The following is an 18067-nucleotide window of genomic DNA, read 5'->3' on the forward strand; positions in this document are numbered from 1 at the left end:
TTTTGGGACAGGAAACTAGGTATGTGGCCAATCACAACACGGCTTGCTCAGGTGAGTGGGTACAGAGGCTCAAGAAGGGCGATTACAAATAGTTCAGTATGAAGCAGTTGACCGGGTCTATGCTAATTCTATGATTGCACTCTCTCTGTTACCATCCAAATCGAGCACAATAAGATGGGAAATTTTTATCATGGTAATCACAGCAAGTTTCGGCCAATCTTAGAGCTAGGAGAGGCCTGATTAACCTTCTGGCGTGCGACTTGTCTGCTCCAACCTATATTCGACAATACATTCCTCCCAAAATGCCCTAATCTGCGACATGAATGCTTTATCTGACCAGATGAACTGCCGAAGAATAGCACACAGCTCTGCCCAAGAGGTATACAGGCCTGCGAGTCTGGTGCTGAGGCTCAGATGTAACAGTTTCTTGTAAGCAGTTCGTATTGATCCCGTGGGGGCAAAAGCCCCGCCGATGTGCAGAAGCCAGATAAGAAGCTCACGTAGATTATTCCATGTTGGATCCTCTTTTGCTTTCTGAAGCTTGCTGAGTAATTGTAAGGAAAGGTGTGACTACCAACGTCAGAAGAGCAATATATAATGGAACTGGGGTGATTCACATACAGGAATAGTCGAAGTGCGCCAAACCTTGCAGCGCAGCATCGTTGAGCAGAGATATGCCGCGATATGGCAACAATCCGAGATCGGTGAGCCATCGGGCAAATCTATTAGCCTTGACTGGATAGAAGCCTGATGGTTATCGATATGGGCCATCGATATTACATCCACTGCGCCAAATAGGGCAGAATCCCGAATGCATTGCAAGGCATGGATATCCTTGAGTATCTCGGAAAAGCTTTCGTCTAGTAAATGAGATAGGGGTTGGAAGCCAGGTGGTAATGTGAAGAATTTGGGGGAAAGAGGGTCTCTTCTCCACTGAAGCTCCGAGAAGGTTGTGTGATCGAAAACCCGGCTCGAACCTGCTATAACTGCAGAGTTCAAGTCCGACCTGGACTTATGTTAATGAAGTATAGCATAGGTATGTATTGAATTACCGACCAGAATATTGCACGCTTGATGCCGTCGCTCAGATAAACGCCTTTTCTTTGGCATATTTCGAGAAGTTGATAGATTGCCCCCATGTGAAGCCGTACCTGACGTGGCACTCCTTTTTGAGCCTATCGAATTTAGAAATCTTGGTCGTTGCTTGTTATGGATTTACGTTCCAACCTACCTCTACACCAGCGAGAAGTAGAATAGCACCCATCGTCGACTCCATGGTAGACTTGTTCGGAGAATTAATCCTTTTGCGAACGGAACTCAAAGCTGCACTTTGATACTCAAGACACTGCCTGTTCAAGTGACCAGCGGCAATTGAGAAGGAAAATGTGAGCATGATGGCATTCAGGAGAACATCATCATCTGGCCCTGTTCGAAGAATTGGACGGAAATTCTGGAGCACAAGCTCATCCAGAACACTCAATACTGCGTTTCCAGCTGGTGTGGTTATTTCTACATCGTCTATTAATATTGACATGTGTAAGTTGAGTGTTTGCAAAGCTCGTCTTACCTCGATTTAGCAATTCATTTAGCTTCGGTGACTCCGCAGCTAGCCAATGGAAAAAGCTAGGTGGGGCTGAGCAGGGAATGCCTGGTTGATTCACAAGAGTTTGTTCCGATTCCCGTCTTTTTATAGGTCGTTCACTATCGTTTTTGGGTGATACTATGCGAAAATTGTCACCCAGTTTTGACTGCGCCTTTCGCTTATTCTCGAGACCTCGGGCTACAGCATACGATCGAGCTAGACGACTCGCTGTGCGGTCATGCGGATCATGTATGGTGATGAAATGATACTGGTCTCCTTCCCAGTAAATATTTTAGCGGTGGGACACTAGGCGTTGAAGGCTTGCGGCTTTGACTTACCTATACCGGGCTTCTGGGGACCGACCATCGTAATGGAATGGCGCTCAGAGCTTGATGGGCGACCTTTATTGGTACTGGAATGCAGTTTCCCCCACAAAACAAAACACATTCACTGTAGAAAAGATCGAAGGTCATACCTTGATTGAGATGCGTTGAATGGATGATCGTCGGTAGGTTTTTGATTACAAATCGGAATTGTGTGCTTACTGCTTAGATACCACATCGAGTGGATATTTTAGCACGAAGAAGGGGCGATCTTCGAAATGCAGGAATAGAGAAATAGAGATCAAATAAATGTCACAGTAGAGATATGTCAAAGTTTAAGATGCGAGCTACTGTTCGGGCCATATCTGGAAGCCCCACCCCGCCGTGGGCAAAAGTTTCTATGTCTCCTCTGGATTTAATGATTGAAGGACTATAGGTATCTAAGAAATCTGAACATCAAGTAGCTATGGGAGCTTAACAAAAGAAAACCACCAACTATAAGATTGATCCTTCTTCGTTTGGTTCTGTTCTGCGCAGTCATGGTTTCCTTCAGTTCCGACACGAAGCCATTGGGGCGCTGGGTGTTGGAAACGCTCCACGTCAATTTGATGAGTGCCGTGATACTCGAAACTTATCCATGCCTTCCAGCGCACCCATACACTTCCTGCGCCACACGATCTTCATAACCACCTTTTCATAATAGATGTACCTTTCGTATAAGCAGATGGGTGCGCTGGAAGGCACGGATAAGTTACTTAACTGAGACTTTCTTTCGTGGCCCCAACTGCCAAGTAGCCTTGGCGTCATTCAGTGGGCCTGCGACATCAAGCTGCGGCCTGCCGTGATACAGAATGTGTTCCTAGCTAGTACCGTAAATGTCCTGAACATTTAAATTGGGTGATCTCTCGGCACAATCTCATCCTGTCCCTGATGAAAAAACTCCTTCGAAATTGGACACTCTAAATCTGCTTTTGTTTGGAAGCTGTTCGTGGTTGTTTTGGGACCCTTCTTAATGATTTTAATTTAGAAATGGATCCAAGGAACGTTTATATCCGAGGCCGTATACGAGTCAAACCGAATAAATAATGAATACGTGTCATGGGAAAGGCTGAATTAAGTTCCCCTTTTTGAAGCAAAAATTGGCCTCCGATTTTCCTACTCTCCTGGCTTTTGAGAATTACTGGTCTATGTTCCTTCACAATCAGCAAGAAAGTTAGGAATAAAATCAGAATTCCAGAATACAGGACCCTCACCGCAATGCATCTACTTGCAAAAGTTACTGGCGGCGAAGTTGACGAGTATTACGATGTTCTCGAGGCATTTTTTGCTGAAGGGGCCTACGGTTCGGCTTGGTGATGACGTTCCAGCGGACACACTCTGCAGGAGACCCGTGGAAGGGTGATCCTTCAACAGACGACTATTTCAACAACGGTTATTGTAGAGGGCTAGAGCAGGTCTCCTTTTCGGATTCTCAAGGACACTTTTATTTCTCCGATCATGCGGCTGCAGATCTCGGTATTGGACGACAACTAGTCGTCGATTTTGAGGTGTCTGAGCAACTCCTACAGCTCTTCAACGGTTTCTCAAGCAAGTAGTGACATAGGGAGTCCCTAGTCAGATCCCTCAACTCAACGGTCTAGCCTTCGACAGTTCCATTATAGATGCTCCCAACGCTCAATCAAAGGAGCCAGATAGAGGAATTAAGGCCCCCAATCTCAGAGGAAATCACCTCAAACTCAAATTTGTCTCCCAAGAGCAACTGGATCGTAAAGCTAGAACCCCTCCTGATGATATAGCCGGTTCCAGCAAACCTGACAGCGCCCACGGCGCTGCTGGCACAGGAAGCGAAGAGAGAAGGGAGACTGAGTCAATTGGTCTATCTAGGAACAGGAAGACGAAGACGACTAGGAAAGGAAGAAGAAGCAGAAGGGAACAGAATAGGGTCTATAAGGCCCTGAAGCACAAAGGAAAGGAACAGGCCTAGACCTGGCAGGAAATCACCGGCCTGCTTTATGCAGGGCCAAAGAAGACGACAAACCCTGCAAACCTTTGAGGTCAAAGGGATCGAGTCGTCACATCCCCCGAGGTCATCGCATATCTTTCCAACTTGACTCCTTTCCAGCAGAATATATGCGATAGCTTCCGCGGTTTAGGCTGGATTGATACCGACATTCGCAACTTTCTGATCCACTTTGAGAACGGGCGAGAACACATACGGGCTGAACTGAGAATAGAAGGGCAGAGTGAGATCGACATTCAAAAACTCGAGGATCTCTGAGAGGCAGATATGGAGGATTTCTCGCACCTCCGACGTTCTGGCGCCAACCGGGCCCCTGAGCAATACCAGTCTGAGCTATACCTGTTGCATGAAAACAAGAGGCAACAAAGCTCCTAGGCCTAGCTTGTCCGTCCCGGGAGCCGACGGGCGCTTCCGCGTTGTCTGCAATCAGGTGGTTTTTTCCAACAATCGGCTGATTCCCATGGTCGAGGCCTAGGAAAGAGGGCCAGGCAAAGACGTGACCGGGTCCCTGCTCTACATAGAGAAAATTGTCGAACTTAGGAGTGGTATCTTAGTTACCACTAGCAACATGCTTATTCATCGAGCACCCACATGTCAAGGGGATGGAGCCGATACTTGCGGGTAACTTGTTTCGGTTGTTCCGTCTCCCCATCTTTCTTTGCTTCTTGTAACTCCATGCTTTTTCTGGATGTAACTTTGGCATCCTGCGACAACACTGTCCAGTATCTCGCAGGTACTGCGGCTTTCAGTTTGTCCTTGTGCGCCGGCTCGCATTCCACTCTTTACTTAGAAGACAATTCACTCGTGTTTCCCCTCTCTATTCGCGAGTTCCTATACATATGCATTCACATATCTGACATTTTGTCTAAAATCTCTGTAGTTTTGTGCTCTACCAGCGTGTCGAATTCTGGGGGACAGCCGCTGTTGCATGAGGGCTCAACGTCACCGGTGAAGCAACCATTTAAAGTATGCCACAGGAGACAACAGAGTCGGGCCGACGGAACAAATGGATAAATAATGTAGATACAGCACATATAGTACTATTCGCACATCACTATGAACATTTGTTGAGAAAACTCCGGTAATTTGGAGACTAGTGCGTCTAACATTCAAAATTATGATTTTTACCGCTGGTATAGTATTCTGGAGCGCGACTGATGCGAGCCTCTTGTTCAGCGTACGAATCGGTCATATTGGTGGTTGGTAAAAGGGAAAAATTGTGGGAAATGGGAAGATTTTTTTTCATTGGAAGTTGGACCACCCTAACCCGGTAGGGGTAGGGTGGTCAGTGCCACGGGTATAACCCTGACCTATCCTTCCTAAGTGTACTGTACAGCGATGGCGAGGCTTTTGCTTTACCATATAAGCATGAAACCTGTAGATTTAAAGTGCTCTTGACGGCATCTCCGCTCTAATACCTTGCAACCATATTTCAGAAATTGCGATAACAAATACGATACTCTAGTACCCAGTGGTGGTCGGCTAATAGACGGGTTCGTATTTAATTAGCGTAGTATTAAGGATCATCACCAGGGTCGGCTGCGACGAAAAGTCTCAGAAGACCGAAGCCTGGATATTTCAAATCCTCTTCCCACTCTCACGTGCTAGTCGGTAATGGCTTTTGTGGAGGTGAGAGTGTAGACTGTATAGAAAGCCGAACACGAGGAGTGGCTCTATTTTATGAGCCAATGGTTAAACGTTATCTAGATCTAGACCCAGCGACCGTATACGTTACAGAGTTCGTCAGCATGTGACTCACATCTATTACGTGATGACGAACGTTATAAGTGATGACCGTGTATAAATGAGGAGCTTCGCGCCGAGCAAACAAGCCTATTGCATCCTGTCGGAAAATTCTCGGCAATGAAATTCTCAACGCTAGATCTTTTGATTTGCTCTACTTGTGGTGTTCAGTATGACGTTAGCGCAGGGTTGAACTCATGCAAGATCTGTGACGATCCACGTCAATACGTTCCTCCAAACGGGTGAATACGTCTTGCCTTTGCCATTTACTCCAGAGCTAATGTAGAACTCAGCCAATCTTGGACATCACTTAGGAGCTTACAGTCATCGACGGAGAAATATCGGAATGTCTTCTCTACTGATCAAAGCCACCCTAACTTGATTACTATACATACCGTCCCAAAGCTTGCAATCGGTCAAAGAGCCTTCCTATGTCTCGGGGATGCTGCGTCTGGGAATGTTTTGTGGGACTGTATTACTTATCTTGACGAGGAAACCGTTCAACACCTGCAAGCACTAGGCGGTATCCGAGCAATTGTAATTTCGCATCCCCATTACTTTTCGACCAGTGCTCAATGGGCCGAGGTCTTCAATTGTGACCTATTTATATCTGCAGAGGACGAGCAATGGCTTGGAAATAGGGGTGACAATAACAGGCTAAAACTTTGGAAAGGAGATAAACTCCATATCCCTTGTGCTCAGGATATATCACATGGATCGGACTTGATTGTGATTAAAACGGGAGGGCATTTTCCCGGAAGTTCCGTTCTCTGGTGGAAGTCTATGAAGAAGTTACTTATTGCCGACACGATTTTGATTGTTCCAAGCGGACTTTACCATACCGATCGCCTTCCCGGTACTTCTTCTTTTACGTTCATGTGGTCCTATCCAAATTATGTGGGTTGTCCTCTTTCACCCGCGCATTACATGTAGCTAATTATGTTGCAGATACCTCTTGCCCCAGACGAGATATATGGTATTTGGAAAGCCATCAAGGATCTTGACTTCGAGGATACCCATGGTGCCTTCTTAGGACAAGAGATCAGAGGCAACAGCAAAGCCATGGTCCTTGAAAGCGCAAAAATCATTGTTAGGGCTTCTGGTCATCTACAGCATCCGTTGCTGAATGAAGTCTAGCCGCCTATTGAACTTCGTCTCCTCTTTTCTGTCCCTTTTTCTTTAATTGTTTGTATTCAATTTGCAGTTGCAGCCCTAATTCATACTGGCCTATATTGAACAGAGTTCTTAAACCAACTAGGAAAATTGCCGCTCTTCTGTGGCTACCCTAGCAGTGTATGCAGAATTTGTCCTCTAAGTGCCCTGTCTTGTTCCTTCCTTATCAATTTCCTATCGGGAATAGGCTAAATTCTGTGTCGAGGCCCTTAAATACAGTTTAGGGTACCTATGCATCGCCTCTCAGGAGCAGAAATTTTTTCTGAAATCCTCCTGTATTGTCTGTTAGAGGCCAGTAGCATCAAAATGAATAATCAGAGTCAAGAACTATATTTCCTGCTGTATACAAGATATCGCGCAAGGAAGCCAGGGAGAAAACTGCTGAACCCCCTCGTCTTCAAAACAACCTCGTATAGTGGTGCAGGCCTCTGGTATCGCAGGTTCTTCTATTATAGCTGCCTGCTATATACATAACTCTTCAAGTTCCAATAGATCCTCTGGTATAACAACCCAGGGATGCAAGGCAGGGATTCCCAGAAGCCCCCAGGGCCAGCAGATATATTCCCAGGCGCGTAGATGACGTCTCCAGGAACATAAGCCGGGGTCCTGGAAAACGATTGTGCCTTCCTAAAAGCTGTGTGCAAGTTCCTGGGTTCTACGTAGGCCCTGGAAACTAGCATCCATACTCCTCGGATCGATGGAGACTAGGACAAGAGCTGAGCTGCTGCCAATCAGCAATAAGGCTCGTCATCATTCCCACAAATGGCCGACAATCATTATTCCCCAAGATCGATATAAGAAAAATCCGGCAAGAAATAACTACTAACTGGCTCTTCCAAATGCTGCGTTGCTTTATGGCAACTTAGAAACTATAAGGAAGCATGTCCATGTGACGCTTCTGCTGGGGCAGTCTAATAGAGAGGCCTATTCGTTTTCAACATGGTTCGGATTGAATTCATATTGAACATATTGCTACTTCTTCAATCAATCAATCAATCAATCAACACTCTATTAACCTGTTGCAGCCTAACTAGTGGCGTAATGGCTATGCAGGCGCTCCCTCCGGCGGAAGCAAGAGTGATCCGAACGCCAGACCCGCGCATGAAACAGTAAATACATAGGAAAACGGCGTCTTGCCATAGAAATCAGCCCAAAAATCAGTCCAAAACAGTATCAGAACGCCCTCCAAGCCCTCAGTCCCACGATATATCACTCAATTCGCCCTCACATTGGCCTGTTGTCTTCCCAGTATCTCCATCCCCGGTATCTCTCCTGCTTCGTTCTCAATTGGTGGCGTTCGTTGTTGATGTTGGATGTATTCTTCCACGACCTCTCGGTCGGCCGTGGTTTTGGCGTTCCTCCTACCCAGCGTCTTCACCCCCTGTGCCGTTACCAGATCATCCTGGTAGATCGTTTTCGTTGCCTCCATTCGGCGGCTCTGGCTCGACTTCGACGTGCCGGAACTGCCCTAAGAGGCCTGTTTGTAACATAAATTCGGCCACGTAGCGGGTGGCCTGCGAGTGCGATACAATTGCATCGTAATCGGTCGAATCCCCAAGATCGGTCATCCGGATCTTGTCAAGGAAGGTCTGCCTCAAATCAGCGTACAACAGGCACTGCATCAAGATGTGTCTCAGGGTTTGAGACCCTTCTCCACAGTAACACTCATCTGATTCGACCGCCTTGATTTTGAACAGAAAGTGATTCAGTGCAATGCGCATTGATCGCATTTGAATCAAAATTGAAGTATAAGGCTTCGAAAGGGATTCGAATAGCCGAAGTACCTTCTTGTCTGGAGCTTTGACTAGCCGCTAGTTCGGTTTGCCAGTTCGCTCCTTTGCCCACTCTTGTGCCCATCTCTCTTTAATGCGCCGCCGCACTCGACGCTTTGCGGTCGCTGCTAGAAGGACTCGACCGGCGGACCCCTCGGGGTAGGGTTGTTCCGCTCCGTTCTCCACACCTCCCGTTGCCGCCAACTTTGCTTCAACGTCGGCAGTCTCATTGCCAGGAACGCCCACGTGTGCGGGGATCCAACGGATCTCGATAGGAATCTGATCGAACGTAGGCGTTAGCGATCGAAGGGCCCGTACGTGATCGTATATTGTAGTGAGCACGAACTGGCCCGACGATCGCTTTGGGTTTTGCACCGCCTAGATAGCGGCCTAGCAATCGGAGAAAATAACAAGCTTTGTAGGCCTGTTGTTATTGTTTTGCTGTTGTTCGACGAATTTAGCGATCGCTATTTCAATACTGTTGAGCTCGGCAACGTACACTGTGGATTCGTCGGTTGTTCCAAGGTGCCTTCGGTTAAAGATACCTTCACGCGGGGTAACAGCCGAGGCACCCACCATACCCTCATATCCACTTCCATCTGTGAAGAATAAGACCGTCAGGGTTCGGTCTAGTGCGGCTTGCTAGAACAGAGATTCTATCTCAATCTTGTCATACAAGGCTCGCGCAGCCTCTGCATTCTTGTCGATGACGCATAGGATCCGTGCCTCCCATAGCGCTAGAACGAGCGCTTTACGTGATTCCCACACGCTTCCTTTAGGGTCCAAAATACTATCTTTCTTCCATCTAAGGGCTTCGAGAGGGCTCCATCCACCTTTCTTACGCTCCTGTAAGGATCGGGGGGGCACAGCGAAGGGAGTCTAGCTAAGCCCACGCGGCTCCTGTTTAGATTCGTATTGCCGTTTCCTGGATGATTTGGTCTATAAGTAGGTGTATTGGTGTGATAAAGAGCTCCACGTTGAGTGCTGCCGCACTAGTGGATTTGAAGGCACCGCTGATAAGAATCGCTGTATATCGTTGAACTTTAGTAAATTCGTTGACTGTACGTTTTATCTCCTATACAGGCATAGATCTAGCCGCAGGGCAGTACCATACAGATATTCCGTAGAGCATCTGTGGCACTACGACTGCTTAGTAGACCTTTCGCATTACCGCTAGTGAGGCACCCCAAACCGACCCTGTCATCGCCCGGAGGGCTTCCAGGCTACTGTTAGCCTTATCGAGTAACTTTCGGCGGTGTATATCGAAATCGAGGTGTTTATCGAGCCAAACCCCTAGGTACTTAGCAGACTGTGTCGGTTGTATTGATAATTCGTTGTACTGGACAGGCATCTAGTCGTTACCCTCGGGGTGCTGTGTCGCGTAGTCGAGGATATCGGATCCAATATAGGTTGTATTATTAGCCGCCGGCCCCTAGGCTGTCTCGTTCTTATTCAGGTTAGTGAAGTGAATTAATTCGAACTTATCGGGTGCGAATCTTGCTGTATAGCGTCTGGCCTATCGATTCGCCTTACCGAGTATTTTCTCTAGTGTTATAGTGTTGTTGTAGTATAACTCCGACTCGACTAGGACAGCCACGTCGTCTACCTAGCTAAAGCCAGCAGACTACGCAATACCTGTTCTAAGGCCGCACGCAGTAATCAGAGGGGCATTAAATAGTAAGAACAGGATTAGCGAGATTAGCGATCCTTGTGGGATACCGGTGGGCGTAGGGAAGCTGTCCGAGAGATATCCTAGTAGCTTAATGCGTATACTTCTATTACGAAGGAACGATGCAATCTATAGCGCGAACTAGCCTAGCCGGAGCTGCTTAATGTTATTTAGTAGCCGTTCGTGTGAGACGTTATTATAGGCACCCGCTACGTCGAGTAGTAGCATCGACACCTTCTTGCCTCGCCCCTATACGCAGTGCACGCGGTCGAGAATCAACTAGATTGTATGATCTACTAATATCCCCTTTCGGCCGCCGAGGTAGGTTTTTAGCAGTAACCCGTACTCTTCAACGGCCTATACAATACGCGTAGCGGTAATAGATTCAAGGATCTTGCCAAGGGTATTCAGTAGGGCAACTAGCCTATACGACTTCGGCTGCCGAAAATCGCGTAGGCCGCCCTTACGAAGCGTCACCGTGATAGAGGCCTAAAAGTGACGAGGATTGTAGCCCGTTCGCATATACGCATCGAAGATAGCCGTCAAAACTGCCACGAAGTCGTAACAGTTATCTGCTAGTATCTTCCACACGCGGTTAGGGATACTATCCTCGCCAGGCGCTTTATCAGGTAGCGCACGCTTAATCGCATCGGTAACCTCTTGCTGTGAGATCGCTGGGAAGGTAAGTTGATTCGGAGGTAAGGTTAATTCGATATCCGAGAGGTCGGCTTGCGGGGGCTATAGGAAGAAGACTCGACGGAGCAGGTCGACCTTCTGCTAGTTCGTTTCTGCTAGGCCTTCCTGTGCGTATAAGGCAGGGATATTGCTGCTAGTTAACTGATCCCTTATTCAGGCCCATTTTGACACTTTCCAAAGGCCACGGGGGCCTTTATTAATCGTATCACGTACCCACTAGCGGAAGCCCTGCTTCATCGCCTTCCCGATCACCCTGCCCTTCGCGTTTCTCACTAACTTATATTCATCCCAGTCTTCCTCGCTGTGCGTTCGCATATAATACCGATATTACCTGCGTAACGCCCCGATTGCCTCTGTGCACTCGGGGGTCCAGCCTTAGCGGGCCTACGCTGACGGCTTTGCCCAGGGTGTTGATACCTAGGCGGCCTGTTGAATGATATCGAGAAGGTGGTCAACAGCACGATCAATATCATAAGGGGATGTTGTTTAACGCATCTAGCCTTTGTTCTAGAGGTTCGCTGACACGAGGGCAAGGAATTTCTCTACGTCTATAGCCTTCCAATTCCTCCGTTTAACAGGGTCTGCGGCCGGTGGCACGTTAATTTTAAGCAAGGTAAGTATTGGAAGGTAATCGGAATCAGCGTGTACGCTATCATCAACCTCGCACGCTATTATCTGCTCTCGCAGCGAGTATAACGCCAGAACGAGGTCGATCGTTGATTGATGGCCTGCTTAGTCGCGTATAACAGTGCTGGGTGTTAACCAGTTATCTAGACCGGCTATCTCCATAAGATCTAGAAGATCCTCCGCTCCCACATCGCGTGGTGTATCATCGCCGCCCTAGGCTAGATGATATAGGTTGAAATCGCCAAGAACTAGGTAAGAAACCCCCTTTTGCTCGCGTGTAGGTGGTAGCGTCTCCTGTAGCAGGCGGAGAGCTACTCCTTGCTGCTGATCGTTATAGACGTTGACGATTCGAAGCTCCCCGGATAGCTCGGTCTTAATACGGATCTCCTGGCAGTCTCGAGAGTGTGCCAAGTGAGTGTGTTCGCCTATCTTCTTCGAAATAAACATACACACCCTCGCCCTGCCGCCTATTTCGGCAGCCGCCGGATACAATAGCTCATACGTCTGTTTCAGCGGGTGGTAGGTGTTGTCCTGGAAGGGATTCTCCCAGGGCTCCTGGATAGCGATAATATCGGCGCTGATAACCTCCTCTTTACGCAGGAATTGCGCTATAACCATGTCCTTCGACCTGTGTACGTTATACTAGTATATCTTAAGCTCGCGGCTCGTCGGTTTCCTTAGTATGTGTTAGCGGTGGTCGTAGTAATTCATTAGCGGTTCGATCTAGAAGATTTCCTGCTATACACCCTGCGTCTTCCGCCGGCGCGAATATTAAGAGATAGATTCTCACTGTGAGGCTGCTTGCGCTTCCTATCCCCTGCCCGCGCTAGCGGTGACGATGGCTGGTAGTCTTAATCGTTTTTGTGGGTTTCTAGCTAGCGTTCAAGGTCTCGTATATTGACCTCATCTAGCTCGGAGCTAAGTTCTGATTCGACCCGTTCCTGGCTCGCTGTTTCCGCTAGTTCCGTCATACGTGCTGACTTATTGCTGTCACTGCTGCTAGTCTTCCTTTCGGCGATATTCCTAGCTCTGGCCTCGCGTGCCTTAGCAGTGCGGGCCCTAGCCCTTTCCGCTCTCGACTGGGTGCTACTGCTAGTAGCCTAGGAGCCTTCTGGTTAGAAGTTGATCGTATCGGTTGGTAGTAGGGCGAAGGTGCTTCCTGCAGAGAATTGAAACGCGCTCGGTTCGGTCGAAAATTGGAATATCGGTTGATCTTCCCTTGTCGGTTAATCGAGGACGATCGGTTGCTTCTAGGAGCGGCCCTCTATCGGTAAGGCTTTATCCTCGCTAGTCTCTATCGGCTAAGGCTTAGACCTCTGTGCCTTTCGTGGTCTCCCTCTCTTCCTACCGGATAACGCTGTTATCACCGATTTATCGCTCTCGTTAGTTGTATACTGGCTAGTCTGCATACTAGTCCCAGTTCTTTTTGTGGTAGGGCCGGTGCCCTTGCCCCCGTTGCTAGGGCGTGCGGCCGGCGCGAGACCGCTACTCTCGACGCCGCTAGTAAGCTCCTCGCTCGATAAATCCCTCGGTGTTCCCCACGAGCTGGCGGACGAGGAATATAAGGACGGCTGCGGTTAGTCGATGCTGTATAGGGCCGGGACATAATAATATCTTCCACGGTACTTCGATAGTTCCCTCATACGCTCCACCTCTCGCTGACGAGCCTCACACTCCGTACTCCACGCAGCGTATACGCCCCCGCAATTAGCACACTTGTTCTCCGACGTATCTTTGCGAGGGCAATCCCGAGACTGATAGCCCTCAGCGCAGTACACGTATTTAACGGTGTTAGCACAGGTGGTTCCTATGTGTCTATATTGCTAACAGTTAAAGCACTACCGCACACAAGCTAATCGGTCGTAGACCTCAACCGCCAAGTTATCACAGTCCCAGAGGACCCCCTTATCAATCGCCACGTTAGCCAGCACTAGAGAAGTAAATTCGATGACTAGTAAGCCACTCTTCCCGGACGGGATACGCAGCTAGCTAACTTTCGCGATATCGGCCTTATCTCCCCAGGACTGCACGTTGTTCGCTAAGAGATCCTTGATGACTCTCTCCTATAGTATCTCCTCCGAGGCCTTATTGATACCGAGTGATCTCACATTGACATCGTGTACAATATCACCCTATGTCGGCATACGGACGAACGCCGTTTTGCAGAGACCCTTCGCCCATTTCTCTCGATAGATTCGCATGATCTCGGCTTCCTTCGCATCGCACACGGTGAATCGGAGATCGCCTGATTTCAGCTGGCGCGATACAAGGATCTTCACCGATACGAGGGCCGGCGTATCTGTGGTTCTGGCCGCCTTCGCCCGGGCCTGGTTCGCACGCTTGGTGAGCTCGGCGCTCGTCAGACGGCGGAATACGCTGACCTGCGAGCGATCGCCAAGACACACCACGACCTCGCGGTCACGTACTACCTCCGCCGGGCGCGTTAGGGAGCTGCTCGACGAGCTGTAGGAGGATTGGAAGTGCGCTGGCGCTGGCGCGCGCGCAGCTACCTCGGCGAATGATCGAATCGTCTGTCTAGCTGGAGGCTCGACAGCCGCTTTGACGGCCGTAGTGATCTCCTGCTTGAGGTCTCTGCGTAGAGCCTCGAGCTCCTGCTGCCAATCCGTCAATGGCGTCGACAGGAGGTCCTTCGTCAGATCTTCCACCTGCCGGAGGAAGCTGACGACCTTAGGGGCTAGTCTTGCAGTATTCTGACTCCTTCCCAGCTCTTTGAGAAGGTCGCGTGCGCCGTGGTTGACGTTCAGTACGCGCTCTCTGTTCGATGGCAGATTTTTCAATGGACCGCCGGAGGCCCCAGGGGCCGGCCCAACCCCCCTGGAGGCGCGCAACATGGCAATATCGGTCGAGGAAGCTCGAGACCGGTATCAAACGATAGCGCAGGGAGTTAAATTGAATTTGCCGTTGCTTAGAAGTTGCCAACTGGCGTGGTTCCTGAGATATTTCAAAAATTCGATTCGGCGTGGAAGTTGTTGTGTCCCTTGCTACTTCTTCCCAAAGCTGGATAGTTGACCTCGAAGCACTATTCCGAACTTCCAGGGGACTATCTCCGCCACGCAACGTCCCAAAGCAGAACTTGAACCATTTTATTTCTCCCACACCTAGAGACTCAATCTTTCACCAGAAGATAGTTCGAAAACTAAACCTGTGCCGCTGTGCCACAATGCAAATCATAGTCACGATGAATACCATGGATCCGTACCTGACCAATAGCTCCATAGTACATCATGCTGTAGTATAGAAGTGGCCAGCGCGATAGTCAAACTCTGCAAACAATGTGTGGTAGCCATGGACGCCATTTTCAATATCCCCCACTTCCCAAAGGGAGAGGGCAGCTAAGCTTTAGACAAACTAAATATAACTAAAGTAATGTCGTCCTCTGCTGTTCTCTCATAGGAATCTCGGAGCCACAATGATCATGCTCTTAGAGACGTTTGTCTTTAGCTTTTCGAACGTGATGTGTAGCATAGTATCATTTGATATTGTAATACTGGATCTCGCCTGGCCCTGCAGAATAACCGCAAAGCGCCCTGGAGTATCTCAGAAGTACGGCGTCGTAACACAGCCTAGCAGTCTACTAGAAGTCTCTCAATAGATCTTACACCTACACACATCTTAAGCAATTCAATTGCTTTTATGAATACTAGTCCGCACGGAGATACCTCTGCTTATCATATAATCCCACGGCTGGTATCAAGGTATTACCACTATCCTTAATTTCAGTACCTATCGGATATGTTCTCTCGTTGTTATGATATACCCTGGCATGAGGTTATTCCTAAGTGTTAGTGCCTCAGGCTTCCCGGACCTGATAAGCCGGCAGGCTTTCTGTGGAGGTTCGCTGGGGCTTCGTCATTAGTATGTGAACGAACTCCTGCAGGGAACACCCTTGACAGAGGTTACACAAGCCTCGTGTTTCACCCCGCTCCCATTTCCCTACCAAGGATACATCTCCTTCCTGTTTGAGCGATGAGACTGTATATAAATTGACCCATGTTGAAGAGGTTTTAGGATCCTCAAGAAACGGTCTTTGACTATCTCACACTATTGACTTAGCCCCATTTCTCCTACCTGATTGACAGGCCTCTATCCTGACTTATAGCGTATATCCTAACACGCGACTCCTGCCGAGGTCTAGTCCCGCGGACGATCTATTAGCTGTTGCTTATCCTACACTACCTCTTCATTTCTGTAATGCTCCCTGGAGATGAAGGCGCGCTGCAGCATATCATCCGTCGCCACGCAGCTAACTGGGAAAGAGGGTTGTTCTGCAATATAGTGGACTAACTTTGGGTGTTTATCTCAGGTCATCTTGATAGTTAAGGCTCGACAGTAAGATTTCTTTCGTGATCGCATCACCTGTCAGTGGACGGCAGCTTCTGGTCTTATTTCGTATCTTAGTTCCGGGCTAACCCCTTACAGCTTTAGGCTACAGTAGATTGATAAAATACTTCGTATAACCAGATCAATTATATGCGTAGCGCGCTATAGTGTGTAGGCGGTGTAGATCGGGCGGTCTGGACGCAAATGTACTACGGTACAAATACTTGTAGTCAATAACTGTATGACCGTACGGAGTAGTCACTACCGTATAGCTCGGCGTCCAGACCTCCGACAACGCCGACTTTGCCTCGTATACTCCGTAATGGCTGTCAGTTCGGCCACAGTCTTTATTACCAAACACGACGAAAACGGGACCGTCGGCGTGATGGTAACCTCCGATGGCCGACCTGGAGCTTTTCTTGTTTTCCTATAGAAAGGAAGGGTTGACCGGATTAGTGGAACAATCCTCACGCAGACGAGCATATCGACCACCTCAACCAGTAGAGGCGGGCGGAACAACAAACGGCGATATATCACCAACACCCTCAAAAAGGCCACACCAAAGCAACTATGGCTACTAACCTGCCCCAAAATGTTAGAGCAGTCCTCCAGCCGGACCCTAAGGTCGACACCCTTATCCTTACCGAGACGGCCCTCCCTATGCCCAAGGAAGGCGACACCGAAGAGCACCTTGTGCAGATCAAGGCTACGTCGCCCTGCCTCAGCGAGCTCACTTGGGAGCGCTACTTCCCGGAGGCCTTCACCACCGACCGCGAGCGCGTCCCCGGCACCGAGGGCGCTGGCGTCGTCGTCACGGCCCCTGCTAGGTCCCCCTTCAAGCCCGGCGATGAGGTCTACTTCCGCAACCATGCCGACCGCCGTGGCTGCCTCAGCGACTACACGCTTATCAATAAGAGCAGCCTCGCCCTCAAGCCTAAGTCGCAGAGCTGGGTCGAGGCCGCCGCCACGCCGCTAAGCTCCCTGACCGCCTACCAGGGGCTCTTTGAGCACGGCCTGCTCAACCCACGGGCTATCGTCACTCAGGGCGGCGACGCTAAGGCTCGTGAAGCTAACGGCAAGGTGAGGGTACTCATCACGGCGGCGAGCGGCAGCGTCGGTAGCTGGGCTGTGCAGCTCGCTGCCGCGGCAGGCGCTGGCGCTATCGTCGCTATGTCTGGGCCCTCCAAGGTTGACGACGTGCGCAAGGCCGGCGCCACAGATATAATCGACTACACTAAGCAGTCGGTCGCCGATTGGGCTGCCCAGGACCCGTCCTCGACGCAGTGTGACATGGCGCTCGACTGCGTCGGCGGCGACTCTCTCGCCGGGTGCTGGACTGCCGTCAGGGAGGGCGGCGTGCTGCTCAGCGTCTCCGACTCGCCCGACCGCGTCAGGCCCGCGTCCGTGGCGTCCAAGAAACTCGCTAAGGCGACCTGGTTCCTCGTCCAGCCGCGCGGTAGCGACCTCGCCGAGATCGCAAAGGTAGTCGACGCGGGTATAGGCAAGCCGTGGATCGACAGCGCCGTAGAGTTTGAGGACTTCCAAAAGGCGTTTGACAAGGTGGAGACGAGGCATGCCAAGGGCAAGGTGGTGATCAAGATCACGACATGACGGCCGGGCTGTAGATGAGGTTGGGCCGTGGAGACGAGAGGCTATAGTAGTAGACGCAAAGGACGGGGTCGATTCGCCACTCAATGAACCAATTGAATCATGTAGCGATATGGAATATAAAAATGTGATGATCTGATCAAATGTTGAGACTACTTTTGTGTACGGTGGGTGAAGGAAAGGTGTAAGACAGCTTGGTGTTAGTATTTATAAGCCTTTGTTTCGTGTTTCGTACGTACGTAGTAATAATACCCTTCTTTATACGGGTACGAATACAAGATGCTATGTACTGTAGCACCAGAGGGCGGTACAACTAGGTTCTATACAAACTGAGCAATCTAGGCGACCGTTGGCAATCGCTAACTTCTCTCCTCCTCTTTCAGTTGCTTCAGTGCAGGGACTGGCGCTGCCTGGTTGTCTATCTCAGGCCAGATTTTATAGGCAAAGCTAGATAGTAAGATTTGTTGCGTAATCTCCTTATACCCGGCGTAGTTCTTCGCTTACCAGACCATC

The 18067-nt window shown here is 49.4% G+C and overlaps 4 protein-coding genes across 4 annotated transcripts; 3 read left to right on the forward strand and 1 right to left on the reverse strand.

Moving 5' to 3' along the window:
* Nucleotides 1–240: 240 nt before the first annotated feature.
* Nucleotides 241–1948, reverse strand: N7473_011804 (N-ethylmaleimide reductase; the record flags this gene model as incomplete). Its single annotated transcript, XM_057157743.1, has 6 exons — nucleotides 241–570; nucleotides 622–1011; nucleotides 1053–1175; nucleotides 1232–1518; nucleotides 1568–1858; nucleotides 1921–1948. The coding sequence occupies 6 exons, from the start codon at nucleotides 1946–1948 to the stop codon at nucleotides 241–243; spliced, it is 1449 nt and encodes a 482-aa protein (XP_057003593.1).
* A 1214-nt stretch (nucleotides 1949–3162) lies between these two features.
* Nucleotides 3163–3500, forward strand: N7473_011805 (uncharacterized protein; the record flags this gene model as incomplete). The annotated part of the gene is made up of 2 exons (XM_057157744.1): nucleotides 3163–3247; nucleotides 3289–3500. 2 exons carry the CDS (start codon nucleotides 3163–3165, stop codon nucleotides 3498–3500), a joined length of 297 nt encoding a protein of 98 aa, XP_057003594.1.
* Nucleotides 3501–6544: 3044 nt separating this feature from the next.
* Nucleotides 6545–6805, forward strand: N7473_011806 (beta-lactamase-like protein; the record flags this gene model as incomplete). Its single annotated transcript, XM_057157745.1, has 2 exons — nucleotides 6545–6565; nucleotides 6617–6805. The coding sequence occupies 2 exons, from the start codon at nucleotides 6545–6547 to the stop codon at nucleotides 6803–6805; spliced, it is 210 nt and encodes a 69-aa protein (XP_057003595.1).
* Nucleotides 6806–16516: 9711 nt separating this feature from the next.
* Nucleotides 16517–17557, forward strand: N7473_011807 (NADP-dependent oxidoreductase; the record flags this gene model as incomplete). The annotated part of the gene is made up of 1 exon (XM_057157746.1): nucleotides 16517–17557. The coding sequence occupies one exon, from the start codon at nucleotides 16517–16519 to the stop codon at nucleotides 17555–17557; it is 1041 nt and encodes a 346-aa protein (XP_057003596.1).
* Nucleotides 17558–18067: the final 510 nt, after the last annotated feature.

The sequence above is a fragment of the Penicillium subrubescens genome (genome assembly GCF_028828155.1).
Source record: "Penicillium subrubescens strain IBT 31985 chromosome Unknown utg000010l_segment0_segment0, whole genome shotgun sequence".
Taxonomy (NCBI): Eukaryota; Fungi; Ascomycota; class Eurotiomycetes; order Eurotiales; family Aspergillaceae; genus Penicillium; species Penicillium subrubescens.